The sequence below is a fragment of the Pagrus pagrus genome (assembly GCF_965226575.1).
Source record: "Pagrus pagrus genome assembly, chromosome: 8".
Taxonomy (NCBI): domain Eukaryota; kingdom Metazoa; phylum Chordata; class Actinopteri; order Spariformes; family Sparidae; genus Pagrus; species Pagrus pagrus.
In genome coordinates, this window is record NC_140192.1 from 6,510,180 (window position 1) to 6,522,972 (window position 12,793).

At 41.2% G+C, this 12,793-nt stretch overlaps 1 protein-coding gene across 1 annotated transcript in view; it reads right to left on the minus strand.

Moving 5' to 3' along the window:
• ntrk2a (neurotrophic tyrosine kinase, receptor, type 2a) overlaps positions 1–12,793 on the minus strand; it is a 90,935-nt gene that overhangs the window by 75,804 nt on the left and 2,338 nt on the right. The window contains exons 2-5 of the mRNA XM_084360152.1: positions 11,292–11,366; positions 8,976–9,047; positions 8,428–8,496; positions 6,767–6,915 (exon numbers count right to left, since the gene is read on the minus strand). Of these exons, the coding sequence (XP_084216278.1) occupies positions 6,767–6,915; positions 8,428–8,496; positions 8,976–9,047; positions 11,292–11,366 (365 nt within the window). The remainder of the gene's footprint in view (positions 1–6,766; positions 6,916–8,427; positions 8,497–8,975; positions 9,048–11,291; positions 11,367–12,793) is intronic.

Sequence of the window (12,793 nt, forward strand, 5' to 3'; positions counted from 1 at the left end):
GCGCCGATGTGTTCAGAATCAACAAGTAGGATTGAGGAGGAATTTACCGTAATTAGCATGGTAGACCGGCCTGCGTCTGTGACAACAGATGAATCATGACGATGTGGAAAGATTTCAGTATTATGTTCTCTGGCCCATGCTGTAGCCCGCCTGCAGCCAGTTGTAAACATATGGAAACACAACCAGGGAAGAGCAAGTACACCATTTGTGTTACCAGCCTAGTCGCCCAGCTGTTGTTGTGGCGACAAAGCCAAATCATGATGTTTTCCTACAACCAACCGAGTGGTTTATGTGCCTAAACCTAAGCAGACTATAAGAGCAGTGTTGTAACGAGAGGGAGATAGAGAACTGAACCTTAACAAACCTAAAAAAAATTTAAAAAAAACGTTCACAGAACAAGCTGTTCATAATCTTAAACATAACCTTGATATTGACCCATTTTACTTGGATGATACTCTTTTGGTTGAATCCTCGCTCAACCCTATGTACAACAGCCACGACCAAAGAAAAGAAGCGAGACAATGTAAAAAAAAAAAAAAAAAATGAAGTAGCGAGAGGAGAATAAATAACAATCCCAACTCAAGGTCCACTTAGCATTCAGCTGTTATCACGCAGTCCTCACAGAAGACTTTGCTCAGCTGTCACTGAGGCTGTTTTCATCTATAGCACTTAAAAGATCACAGTAAAATTGTAGAAAGTGGATCTTGAGTTAGAAATGTGTTGCCGGACTACTTATTCTGAAGTAAACAATAAACTTTGTGCTTAATGGAAACGTAAAGTCGAAAGACACGTTCTTAAATGACTCAAAGTGCCGACCCATTATAGTAACAGATAGATTCTGACATGTTGGTAACTAAAGTATGAGTAATGGTAAATTAATGCTCGCCCTTAATGCCACCCCTGCAGGGCCACCCCAGTTAAAAAAGTCTAGACATGCCCCTTGACTGCAGGTGTAATAAGCCCTTATTTTTTTAGTTTCCTCTAAACAACAATAATAATAAATCCATAAATGTAAAGGTGCTTTATAGGTGCTTATTTTGAATTTTAAAAATGTGAATATCTTTTTTTTTTTAAATGACATTAGAAGGGATTTTTTGTTTGTTTTTCTTGTTGTTTATTTTTTTTTTATTATCATTATGTTGTGAGGCTCTGGTGCAGAGTAACAGTTTAGGCATAATTTATTTCTCTTACTTTGTATTACCAGCGAGGGCATCTCTTTGTGCTCGAAGTGGTGGGGTGATAAGGGCTCAGATGGACAAAAACCTTTTTAAATGGTCTTCAGCACATGTGATTTTAGGCAATGTAATGGGGCGGTTGTATGAGGTCAGCGTAGATAATTACAGTTGCATAATGGCAGAAATCTGAATGAATTTAATCTCATTTGTTGATAACATGACCCGGTGCAAGCTAATTTTTTTGCCGTTTTTAACAACTTATGCTGTTAAAAAGTGATGGGACAAATTCAGCCATTCCAAATATTTGACAAATCTGATTTTTTTTGGTAAAAGAACATTTTTCACTATGAAAAACTAACTTTAAAGATCGTAGCAGTCCTTGACATACTCTGACTCCTCGAATCCAGGTTGCCAATGTGCTGTGATTTGCGAGCACAGCATCAGGCGCAGTGATGTGGAGCTGAATAGCTGCTCACAGCTCATATTTAAAAGTGACAAAAAAAAAAAAACATCCACTGCTCTCCGGATGAAACCTCTGCACAATACGCCACAGCATACTTAAGCGTCATTGTTGGAGGTGTCATTGTTGTCAGCTCTTGTTATAGGCCACAATAGGCACGTCCACATCGGTGTTTAGAGAGCTGTTCACATTTTTTTGTGAGGCCCCAGCCTTTTTCTTGTAGTGATGTGGTGATTTCAGAGGAGAGGTAGAAGCAGGCAAGACGGAAAAAGAAATCGTTGACAAAATACACGACAGGGAAAGATGGGAAATGTGCCGGAAAGTGACACAAACACACAAAACATGTCCCCGAGTTTGGCTTTTTCACTTTCTTGTTGTTCGAGCACAGTAAAGACTGTCAATGAATCATGAGACGGATTCGAGACGTGATTTCTGCTCAAAGAATGCAGACAAATGGGAGGAAGCAGGACTGGATGAGCTGCTTTGAGACCAGAATCAGTTATAGATTATTGATTTTCTGCCTAAAATTACTGTCAGTCAAGTTGTCAGCTTGTCTGCACAGACTGTAACACCAGATAATTTGTCCTCGAGTCCATCAATATCTGCTTTGTCTGAATTTGTCACTCTGTTTTTGTTTTTGTTTTTTCTTACGCGTGAAACAGCGTTTCCCTGAAATGAAAGCAAAAGAGGTAGTTTGATAAGCAGCGTGGGATCCTCAGAGTTGTTGTCGTCATTTAAAAAAAAAAAAACACCATGGCAGAAATGTTCACGAAGGAGGGGATGTATTAAAGTTATATTCACATTACTTCAAGTCATAACTGCTGACTTCCTCCCTCACTCTCTGACGCATCCTCTGATGTTTCCGTTTCAGTTAATAGTGACTCCATGGCGACCGAATGAAAGGCACCATTACCTTGAATAAAACGACAGACTCGGGGTCACTGGGTTTGAACATTGCTGGGAACATTTGAAATGTAAAATACACAACTCAACAAGATATATAATGAAGGTTTAGTCATTTATAGACATTTTAATGCTGAAATGTTACGTAGCTTTTAAGGAGTGCTTCATTTCAGCTATTGTGGAACCGGATTTCATGCTCATTTTATCTGCATTTATTTCCTTTTAAGTTTATTTCCTGTATTTAATCAGCTATTTTGTGTCTGATAAGCTGGCCAGACAATAATGATATTGAACAATTTTGCAAAATAGTCACTGAGTGTGACCTCTGCCTCTGGGTTGGGCCGGGTTGCCAGGTACGAAGACACACATCCCACAAAAAACAAAGACACTTTGATTATTTCTCCCGTTAATCTCCTGATCTATAGTAATACAAATCTGGAGGAAAAAAAAGTAAACATAGGGAGACTCCCGAAAAAACCAAGAGGTATGTAAACATTTCTTATGTCCAATGTTTAAAATCCTGACTATCAATATCAGCACAAGGCAACTACATAAACTAGGGTTCAGGGTTAGAGGTTCGCTGCAGGAAGGACACACACATCCATCACCCCTTCCTCCACACTCTTGCCCTCCACCTCTCTACATAAAATACTCACTACCTCCCGCATTTGCATTGAACGTAAATCCTGAGCTGCAGGATTGTCTAACATGGCCGTAATTCCCAGTGATGCTGAGCTGCCTCAGCTATGCATCATTCCTGTCACATGAAGGACCTGTGATAAATTCACAAAAAGTCAAAACGACACCGACACTATGTTTAACCTTTCCTCCCCATTTTAAATTCTTCCACCTTTCCTTTGCAGATGTTTCGGTGAACTGTACAGTATGTAAATATATGCTCTGTTGCATCCTTGCTGTTAATATGACAACAGCATGGCCTAAGAAAGGGATCCAGAAGGGCTGAAAGAAAACCACGCAATGTCACATCCATTACTTTTTAAGACTTAACAACCTCGTAAAACATCCGGGCTGCGGGGCACGATCCTAATCTGCTTCTGCGCATCTGCACTGTGCTGATTTCCTTTTGCGCTTTCTCACTTCTGTGTCGCTTTAAAGTTTAGTATTACAGCTTTTATGTCTTTCTTGTTTTGATTCTCTGTTATCTAACAAGTCAAGTGAGTGGTCTCCCCCTCCGACTATAGATATTCACACATGTAAATAGCATCTACTGCCCACAGACACAGGAGCCATCTGGCCTTTTTGGTCGTTCAGTGCTGCCATTTATTGCTTGGGTCTGTGCCTACGTGCTGCATCTGTGTTTCACATACGCAACTGTAAGAGGACAGCGGACTGAAAGGAAGGAGCTCACCGACAGATATGTGCATTTAGAGACAGATGTTAGAGAAGAGGGATGAATCGGAGCAGGAAGACAGAAAAGGGGATGACAAAGGTAAATAAAACCTGATATTCCAGACAGGAAGACGGAGAGGGAGGCAGATGAAGACAGAGTGCTCCAGCGCTGTGATGTGACCAGCAGAGGTCTGATTATCCATCTGTTGTCGTTTCCACATGGAAAAAAATAACCTATCCTCGGATCAGCTTGTACGTTTAGCCGATTTTAGCCACAGAAACTTAAAGTGTGATGAGTGCAATTGTAGGAAAAGCTTACATTTCTTGATCTTCACATTAACAAGCATGGCCCTGAAGTAATCAAACAACTTAAGGAAGAGTTGTAAAGGAGAATTAAACAAGAGTGGAGAGTTTTATAGTGTTTTAATCAACTACATGGGAGTGTTTTCACAGCTGGCTCAACCCCGGGACTGACACAGACTTATTTTCATTTTGCACGGGCATGAAACTGCATTCGTTTTTCGCAAAGTTTTGAGTAGGTCAGCTGTGGGAACAGTGTGCCAGCCCTTCTCTCAAGTGGAGATCAGGCAGTAAACAGTCCACAGAGAGGAACAGAGAGCGAGAGACATATGCGGGTGGCCTGTGAGATCAGTGTCAGCCCGAGGGCATCGTTGGGCACTTCCTCTGCTTTGTGCCGTCCTCATATGTCACTCAGAAACTGTTCGGACAGACAGAAGGGCAGACAGTCACGCGTGCGAGCAGACAGACAGATGGAAAACAACTAATAAAGAGGAGGAGAGACAGAGAGAGAGAGAGGAAGAGGTGAAAGACAGTGAGGGAGAACGACAGAGGGAGCGAAAGGCCGGCGGTTCGGCCAGACTGAGAGGTCTTCTGGTGTATCGCTGTTAGCCCTGGGGCATTATTTGGCACCCCCGCTCCACCATGTTCTCCTCCTCGCGTGTCACTGCCAGGGGGTCCCCTGCCCACATCTCCAGGGGCCCTGCTGTAACTGTGCTAATGCCAAAAATAACCTCTGCTAATGGAAGGGAGGCAGAGGGGACGGATCAATAGGAGTTATCAGTGACATTGTTAGCTTCCTGCAAGCTAACTTATTGTTTGTGTCCCGCGCGTCCCGACTGCCCTGAGCTATTTTTGACCAGGACATTTGCTCTGTCAACAACCAATTTTCAGTTATTTCAGAAATGGAGTCCCGGGAAAAAAATGTGATTACATCCCAATTGAGACGCATAAAGCTTTTTTCTGATGGTTGTTATTGTGTGTTTTATAGATTTGAATCAGACATGCAGATTCCTTTATGTTCTCACTTTACAGTAACAAACTGGATCTGACTGGACTCATTGCCCCAAAGGCCGGAAAAATCTGCGTTTCATTTGTTTACCCCGGCTGAGCTCCGACCGATTTCTCCTCAGAGAATCAGAGCGGGTCAGACTCAGACTTTCACAGACGGGTCGAGCTGTAATATGAACTTGTTTATGAAAAGATGAGAGTCCAAAATAGACAGACTGATAGAAAAAGGGAAGGGTAACGCGTCAATTAACTGCTGACATTTATACATTCGAGCTTGATAAACACTCTCATAAGCCAGTACATAAAAGGTTCGTGGTCTGTGGCTGTCTGTTGAGGAGTGACGGAGAGCTCGCTGGTTAGCTTGACATTACACTTTAGCTGCGAATAAAACAAAGGTCTACAAATGTAGACGCATTATTCCTTATGGGAAGACAAAATATTGTTTCTTTGCTAAATTTACCATGCAACATTTTCAAAATAAAACATGCGTGAAATGTCTTATTATTGTTGTTTCAGCTGAGTATTTCTAGACTCATTTCCTTGAAGACAAAACATGATGATTCAGAGAAAAAAGGAGAAGAAGTCTGCTGCGTGACAGCAGGTCACCGGTGCTACAGGACACAGTGCAGATGGTCTTCATAACATAACACTTCATTTTTACTGAGATGCATGCGGTGAATTCTCTCCACTCAGCAGCTTTTGAGGCTGATGTCATCCATGTGTCGAATCCCCCCTCATATCCTCCTGCTTTCTATAACGTCCAGTGCGCTGACCTACAGGCGAACGTCTCAGATGACCGTAACCAGCCTACGAGATGACATAAGCCCTCACACGGCACACAACTCTGTATGTCACACGTTTCGCTCTCTCCTCCATCTGTCAGCTAATCGCTCCATCATATGAGGAAAAATCCCGGCAGCACAGAGATAGCCGTCAGCCTGTTTTCGCGGCAGCGAGCAGAAAACAAACTACATTTTTTAAGCCCCTCTGTGCACTCTGAGTGTGCATGCATGCGTTCATTTGGTCGTTTGTTTGCCTGCTCATGTGTGAGACGTCGTAGCCTCTTGCAGTGCACGGTGTCGAGGGCAATTACAATATACAAGGTTAGCAGAGCCCAGTGCAAGTGAAATTCAGTGTGTGCAGCATCTTTCGCTGTAGTTCACGTACCGGCGGGTCTATATTACTGATTACTGCAGTGGCTGTGGTTAATGCATGAATGGTGTTCTTTGTACAGTTATTCTCGTAGGTTTTAACAACAAACTGCACTTTCTCCAGCTGTTCATCCCCCACACATCCCCCGAGAAGAGACAAAACACTTAGCACGTTTGTTATACTCTATGCAAACACTCACACACACACAGCCAGCCATGCATTTACGTAAAAACATATGTGTCGGAAAAACATGCGAAACACATGAGAACGCGCCCAATCCAAACAAAGATTTGGAAACCATTACCGTTTCCCTCCAGGTGCTTAACACTTTACCCTGCTTGTGAATGTATTTTCCAGCTCCTTACTGTGCGTGTGTGTGTGTGTGTGTGTGTGTGTGTGTGGGTGTGTGTGTCCTCACCACAGTTAGGCAGTGTCAGTCTGGACAGCAGCTTGCGTACACCTCCATCCTCAATGCAGCGCAGCTCCTGAGTGTCTGCTTCCTCTCCTAACCACAGCTTGATCCACATGTTCTCACAGGAGCAGTGCAGAGGGTTCCCTGACAGGATCCTGCACACACACACACACACACACACACACACACACACACACAGTCAAGCACAGTGAGTAGCAGGTGTGAGAGAGCAACTTTTTTGGAAATACTCTCCTTTGTTTTCTTGCTGAGAGTTATGGGATGTACATTAATACCAGTCTCATGTCTGTCTCTTTCAAAATAAAGCTTCCACCAGCATCCAATTAGCCTAGCTTAGCATAAAGACAGAAGACAAGGGGGAAACAGCTAGCCGGCTCTGTCCAAAGGCAACAAAATCGACCCACCAGCGACTCAAAAGCTTGCTTACTGACACGTTATTTTTCACTTTCAAAACCAAAAAACAAGTTGTTACAACTTTTACCGGCTGGGAGGAGTAACTACAGGAAGTGACTACACTCCGCCAAGAAATAGTCTGGCACATAATCCCTGATAAAACATTAATGTGACATTTTTTTACACGTGAGTTTTTTTTGTGCAGATTAAACAATGTGGTGCTGGTGGGCAGCTTTGGAAAGAGGCGAGCCGTTTCCCCGTTTAAAGTCTTTATGCTAAACTAAGCTAACCATCTCCTGTCTTCAGCTCTGTATTTAACAATCGGATTGGAAAGTGGTATCGATCTTCTCCTCTGTAAGTAAATAAGTGAATTTACCCAAAGTCCACTTGGAGTTGACGGTATCACCACATTAAAAAACATGAAAATTTTCTCCCGAAATTAGCTTTCGATTTCGATCACTGAATTCAAAGGCAACATCGCAATAGCCCCATTCAACACGGGCCAGCGGTCCAAGAGGAAAAAAGAAAAACTTAAAAAACTCAAGACTCAGCTCGCATAGCCTGCAGCTGCACTAGAACTGATGATCTTTATCAGGGATCCTTTATTGATTTGTTTGGGGAGAGGGTTTACTTGGGACAGATTTGAGAAACTAAATTTTGCAACAAACTGATTTTGTTGTTTTATTATCCCTCCAGGGTGGAATGTAATTGTTTAACTCTGCAATCTTTATTTCTGGTGGATATTGTTCGACTTGTAACGCTAACGTGCAAAGAGTAACTAACTTTATAAAGAAGAGAAACTGTAAATAATTGTTGGTGTATAAAACCAATGACCTGTTGATCTTTATAAATCCAGATGATCCAAGTGTTTTCCACAGTTTCCACAGTTTTCCACATAATTTCGGTGTATCATTATCTCTGAATGCAAAGCAAAACTCATCGCTCTACCAGTTTTGAGAGACTTAAAGGATATGTTTGGGGGGCATGTCTGCCATTATTGACATGTGTCAAAGCCAAACACACTGAGCCCTGGTGGTCTCCATCCTTTTGCCTAAATAATAAATAAATAAATAAATAAGCTGCCAGCTGCAGTAAACCCAACTCCAAACTTACAAACCTCACATCAGAAATCTATAGGACGCTATATGAATATGTTTATACAGACTGTGATGATAACCAGGAGGTAAACCAGAGAGAGAACAGACAGACAGACATGGAGATGGACAGACTGATAGAGGAGGCTGCTCTGAACTCACAGATAAGAGATGTTGAGGTGTCTGAATATCCTCCAGGACAGTGATGACAGGTTGTTATCTTTCAGATTCCTGGAAATTAAACCAAACATCAGGGAACGAGATTATCATACACATGTATACCACAAGAAAAAATGCTCGGATGATGCAGAAACAACAGACGAAGGCACGAATAAGCCTGCGTTATTATTTCTCATTAACAGTTTCCGTTTCTCTAAAGATAGTGATAATTAATCTTAAGTGGTACATTCGATCAGTATAATCAGTATCAAATATTAATTATGTTGACAAGATCCCAAGATCAACTATAAACCCTGCTCAGTCTGAACCTGAGCTAGAGGACATTTACGTCAATCTCTCAGCCATGACAGCATTTGTTTACATTTCTCTTAATAATGTGACAAACACATCTTCTTTACATTATGATTTCACTAAAACGATGCAATTAAAGAATACAATAAAACAAAGCTATACTTTTCACTAGATGACTCGTACAGTGGCTGCATTGTCACTGGAAAAACAACAAATAGACAGGATGTGTTTTTACTCACAGGTACTGTAGTTTGACGTTGCTTTGAAAGGCGAGCTTCGACACGTATGTTAGCCTGCTGTTGGTCACCGTTCTGACACAAAGACAGACACAGCAGCATCGTTGTCATGCTCATCACGAACAGCACAATTATCAATAACAACTGTCACATCAACAACAGCAAACACATGAATTCAGGGTCCTGATCATCTCTCCACAAAGTCTGAGAAAACATACAGTATGTGGTTTAGTTTCTAGTAAATGATGGATGAACACGAGTAAAATTACTTTTTCATCATGTGGCAACCCAGATTCATATCGCTAATCTATAACGCATTAATAAATTGTTTAACATTAACTTATAATTTATGTATAAAGCATCTTTTTAGAAAGTGGTACCACATAGTTACACAAGCCAGAATTTAGATATCATAGTAGCAATGATAAGTGAGTAAAGAGCATGTGATGTTTTCTACACAAATAAAGACAGAACTTAACGTATAACATTTGCCGAATTCACCAGAAGACCCGAATAATGAAGAATTTGTCATAAACAGTGTTTCACAAAGTTTACTACGTCTCTCCAAACTCAACAACTCACAAAACAGAGGGATTTCTTAAGGGAGCCTGGGACTTTCTCCAAGGGTGACAAAGAAGTCGCATATATCGGTTGCTGTTTGTAAAATTTGATGAGTTTAACATCAATAAAATGTTTTCTTCTGTCATAAATGTAGTGTAAATGGTGTAATGCATCAAACACATTGTGTTCAAACAGCTGCTGTACGGTTTGGTTATGACTGTATAAGAAATGTGTTGTTTACTTCATCTGGTTTGTCATTAAAGTGAATTTTAAATGTGTTTAAATGAATGAAGCCACAAAAACTGCATCTATCTGAAGATAATATACATCCTCCTCTTTTAAATCCTTTCATAAAACTCATTTTTATCTTCGGGCGTGTTGTTTTAACTGTTTAAATGATTATTATGTTAATATCAACTTTGTTTTGCATGTTGTGCTCGTTGTGTATAGATGAAGTTTTTATTATTTGAATTTATCTATATTGTGTCATGCAAGTGTTCAGCACTTATAAGACACAAACTAATACATTTGCAGTGGTGAGACATGGAAATAAGTCAGATAACAGAAGTCTTTTCTCTCCAGTGAGACCAGTAAACCTGCTCCTTTCTACAGCTGATGGCACCTGAACATAATTCAGCGAGCAGGGGTCTTTAAATGTTTACTAATCTGCACATGAGGCTCTCAACCATAGTTGTTTTTTATGAGACAATCTGATAAATTTAGGTTTATCCTTCCTGAAAAATAAATCAGTCATAAAAAAATGAAGATTTCCCTCAGTAATCCAGGGGAGTTTATGCAAAATGACCCAATTAAAAATCCGTCTGCTGCTCAGCCACATTCACAACTCTGCCACAGTGCGACGCCTTCGCATTTATCTTTTTATATATAAATGTAACAGATGTCTCAATAGAAAAAGGCTCGCCACGTGCAGAAAAACAGTTTAAAGAGTCAGGTGCTTTTAATATTCCTACGTACTGTGCATTAGTCAGCACTGTGAGAACCAGGTGCAGAGAGCGTGTGGCCTTCGTCAGCTGACGTGAGGCCGTGAGACGACATCATCATCTGATAGGAAAAGTTTGCTTTCACAGATGTTCTGTGACGGATTGATCTCATCCGACACAACTGAGACTGAGCAAAGATTTCCCTTTCACCGATCGAAAAAAAAACCAGCTTTCTTTCAAATAATTAACACTGCGCCGAGTGTGACTGTGTGCAGAGTGCCTCTCAGACACATGGGACAGGTGTCGTTTTGGGTTCAAACAAACATCCTGCCTACGTTTCCCAGTTTCGTCCCCGCTGGGGTCCGACTACAATTAAAAGCATAAACACTTGTGGTGCGTAGCTTGCTTTGTGCCTGATCTGTCTACCAAACAGGATATTGGCTGGAAAATTAAGTAGACTCTACCCAACACATTATTACCCTGCAAGAGAGCGCTGCTTGGTAGACAATCCTGTTTTAGATTAACAGATAAAATGAGACACAGATGCATAGCACAACACACCCAGGGACAGTGCCATTAACGCAGCAGGATGGTAAGGCAGCAGACGTGGACAATGCATTGCCTCGAGCAAAGAATTATCAATAAAGGCATTCAATATTCCTCATGAAGCGGACTATAATAAGGCAAAAAGGTACATGAAAATGTAATGACATTGTTCATTGCTGTCTGTTCCTTCCAATGTTCAGTTCAACAGAATAACACAAAGGCTTTGAACATGCACCCTGGTCCACAGTGTTACGAGCCGTGAAAGACTTACAGGTTCCTGAGATTCTTGTAGTAGTGCAGGTCTTTGTCATTGATGGAGGAGAAGCTGCTCTGGTTGGCGATGTAACTGTCGGGAGATACAAGCGTCTGTCAGAAGGCTCATTTGTAAACAGAGGGGAGCACAAACAAGAGGCATTTGGGCAAGACAAAGGAACACAATAAGCCCTTATAATTAGGGTTCAAAATGGAAAAACCACAGCTGATAAATGGGACACAGGGTGGTCGGGTGCCGGTATCTCTCGCCTCTTTTCGTCAGCTGCACTTGAGCAAGGCATTTGATCCGTCACAGGGTCAACAGGAGACGATTGCGGGCTAATAAAGTACATGTTTATGTGTACTATTCAAATATCATAGAAGACGTCTGAGCTGCGGGAACGAACTGTGAGAGCCACCGCAGAGCTCTGTGTCCTCGGTCTCACTGTTCGGCTCACAAGGTCATTAAATGATGTTCTCGCATTGAGTTTAACTGAGGAAAAACGGTTTATTGATTCATTACATGACCTTCGTAGTGAACAGCCTTCAGTCTGAGATTATTCTTTCTTGCTAATTATGACATAAAATACAAGATGGTATGCTGTCTCTCATCTCTGAATTTACACCAAAATAATACAATTTTAGTCAATGTAAGTCAACAAAGGTTAACCAATGAGGATTGAAAAGACAACATCCATCTGGAAAAATTAAAATATTTTATAGGCTTGTCCTGGTGGCCTCTGGGTCCAGACCAGGACAAAGTTTTGATTTGGCCCACTACACGTTTCTAGTGGGAAAAAAAGACTAAAAGTTAATAAAAAAGAAATGATAAAATGAGTTAAAACACTCTTTAAACATGCAGGATCCCTAATTATTAAATATGTCTTATAGTTTGATCACAGGATGTAGAAGATCAGGGAATCCGAGTACTACAGAAGCCCTGAGGCACAAATGTAAAAAAAAAAATGTAGGAACTTCGAAAGATTATCCTGGCAAAACGTTTTTAGTTTAATACATTTCTTAAGTCATAAACACACAAGAGAGAAAACAATTAGGAAATGGATAACCAGATTTTTTTTTTCTCATTTGCCTCACGGGGCTTCCATACATCTTAAGACAATAGGTGCTTTTTGGCCCTCCTTAAAGAAAAGTTTTGGCAGCCCTGGTCTAGAAGCTGAACCACGTACACCACACACTGTGCTACACCAACGACCCCGGCTGGAGCTGGGCGGGGGACTTTTGTTGCGTACCACCTCCCCTCAGCTCTGCCGTCAACATCAAATAAAGCAAAAAAACGCCAGCAAGAAAAAACAGGAGTCCAGTTTAAAATGCGCCTTTAATAATTAAAGCAGCTGACCCAGAATGTCAGCATTTTTCATCTGAAGCTCAACCCTTCTTTCACAGCAGCATCATCAACACAGTCTCACAAAGATGACACACACAAATAAATAAAAATCCATTTTGACACAATCTCTCTCATATTCTACCATAAATCCCTGCACTTCACTCCTTCACTGTCTG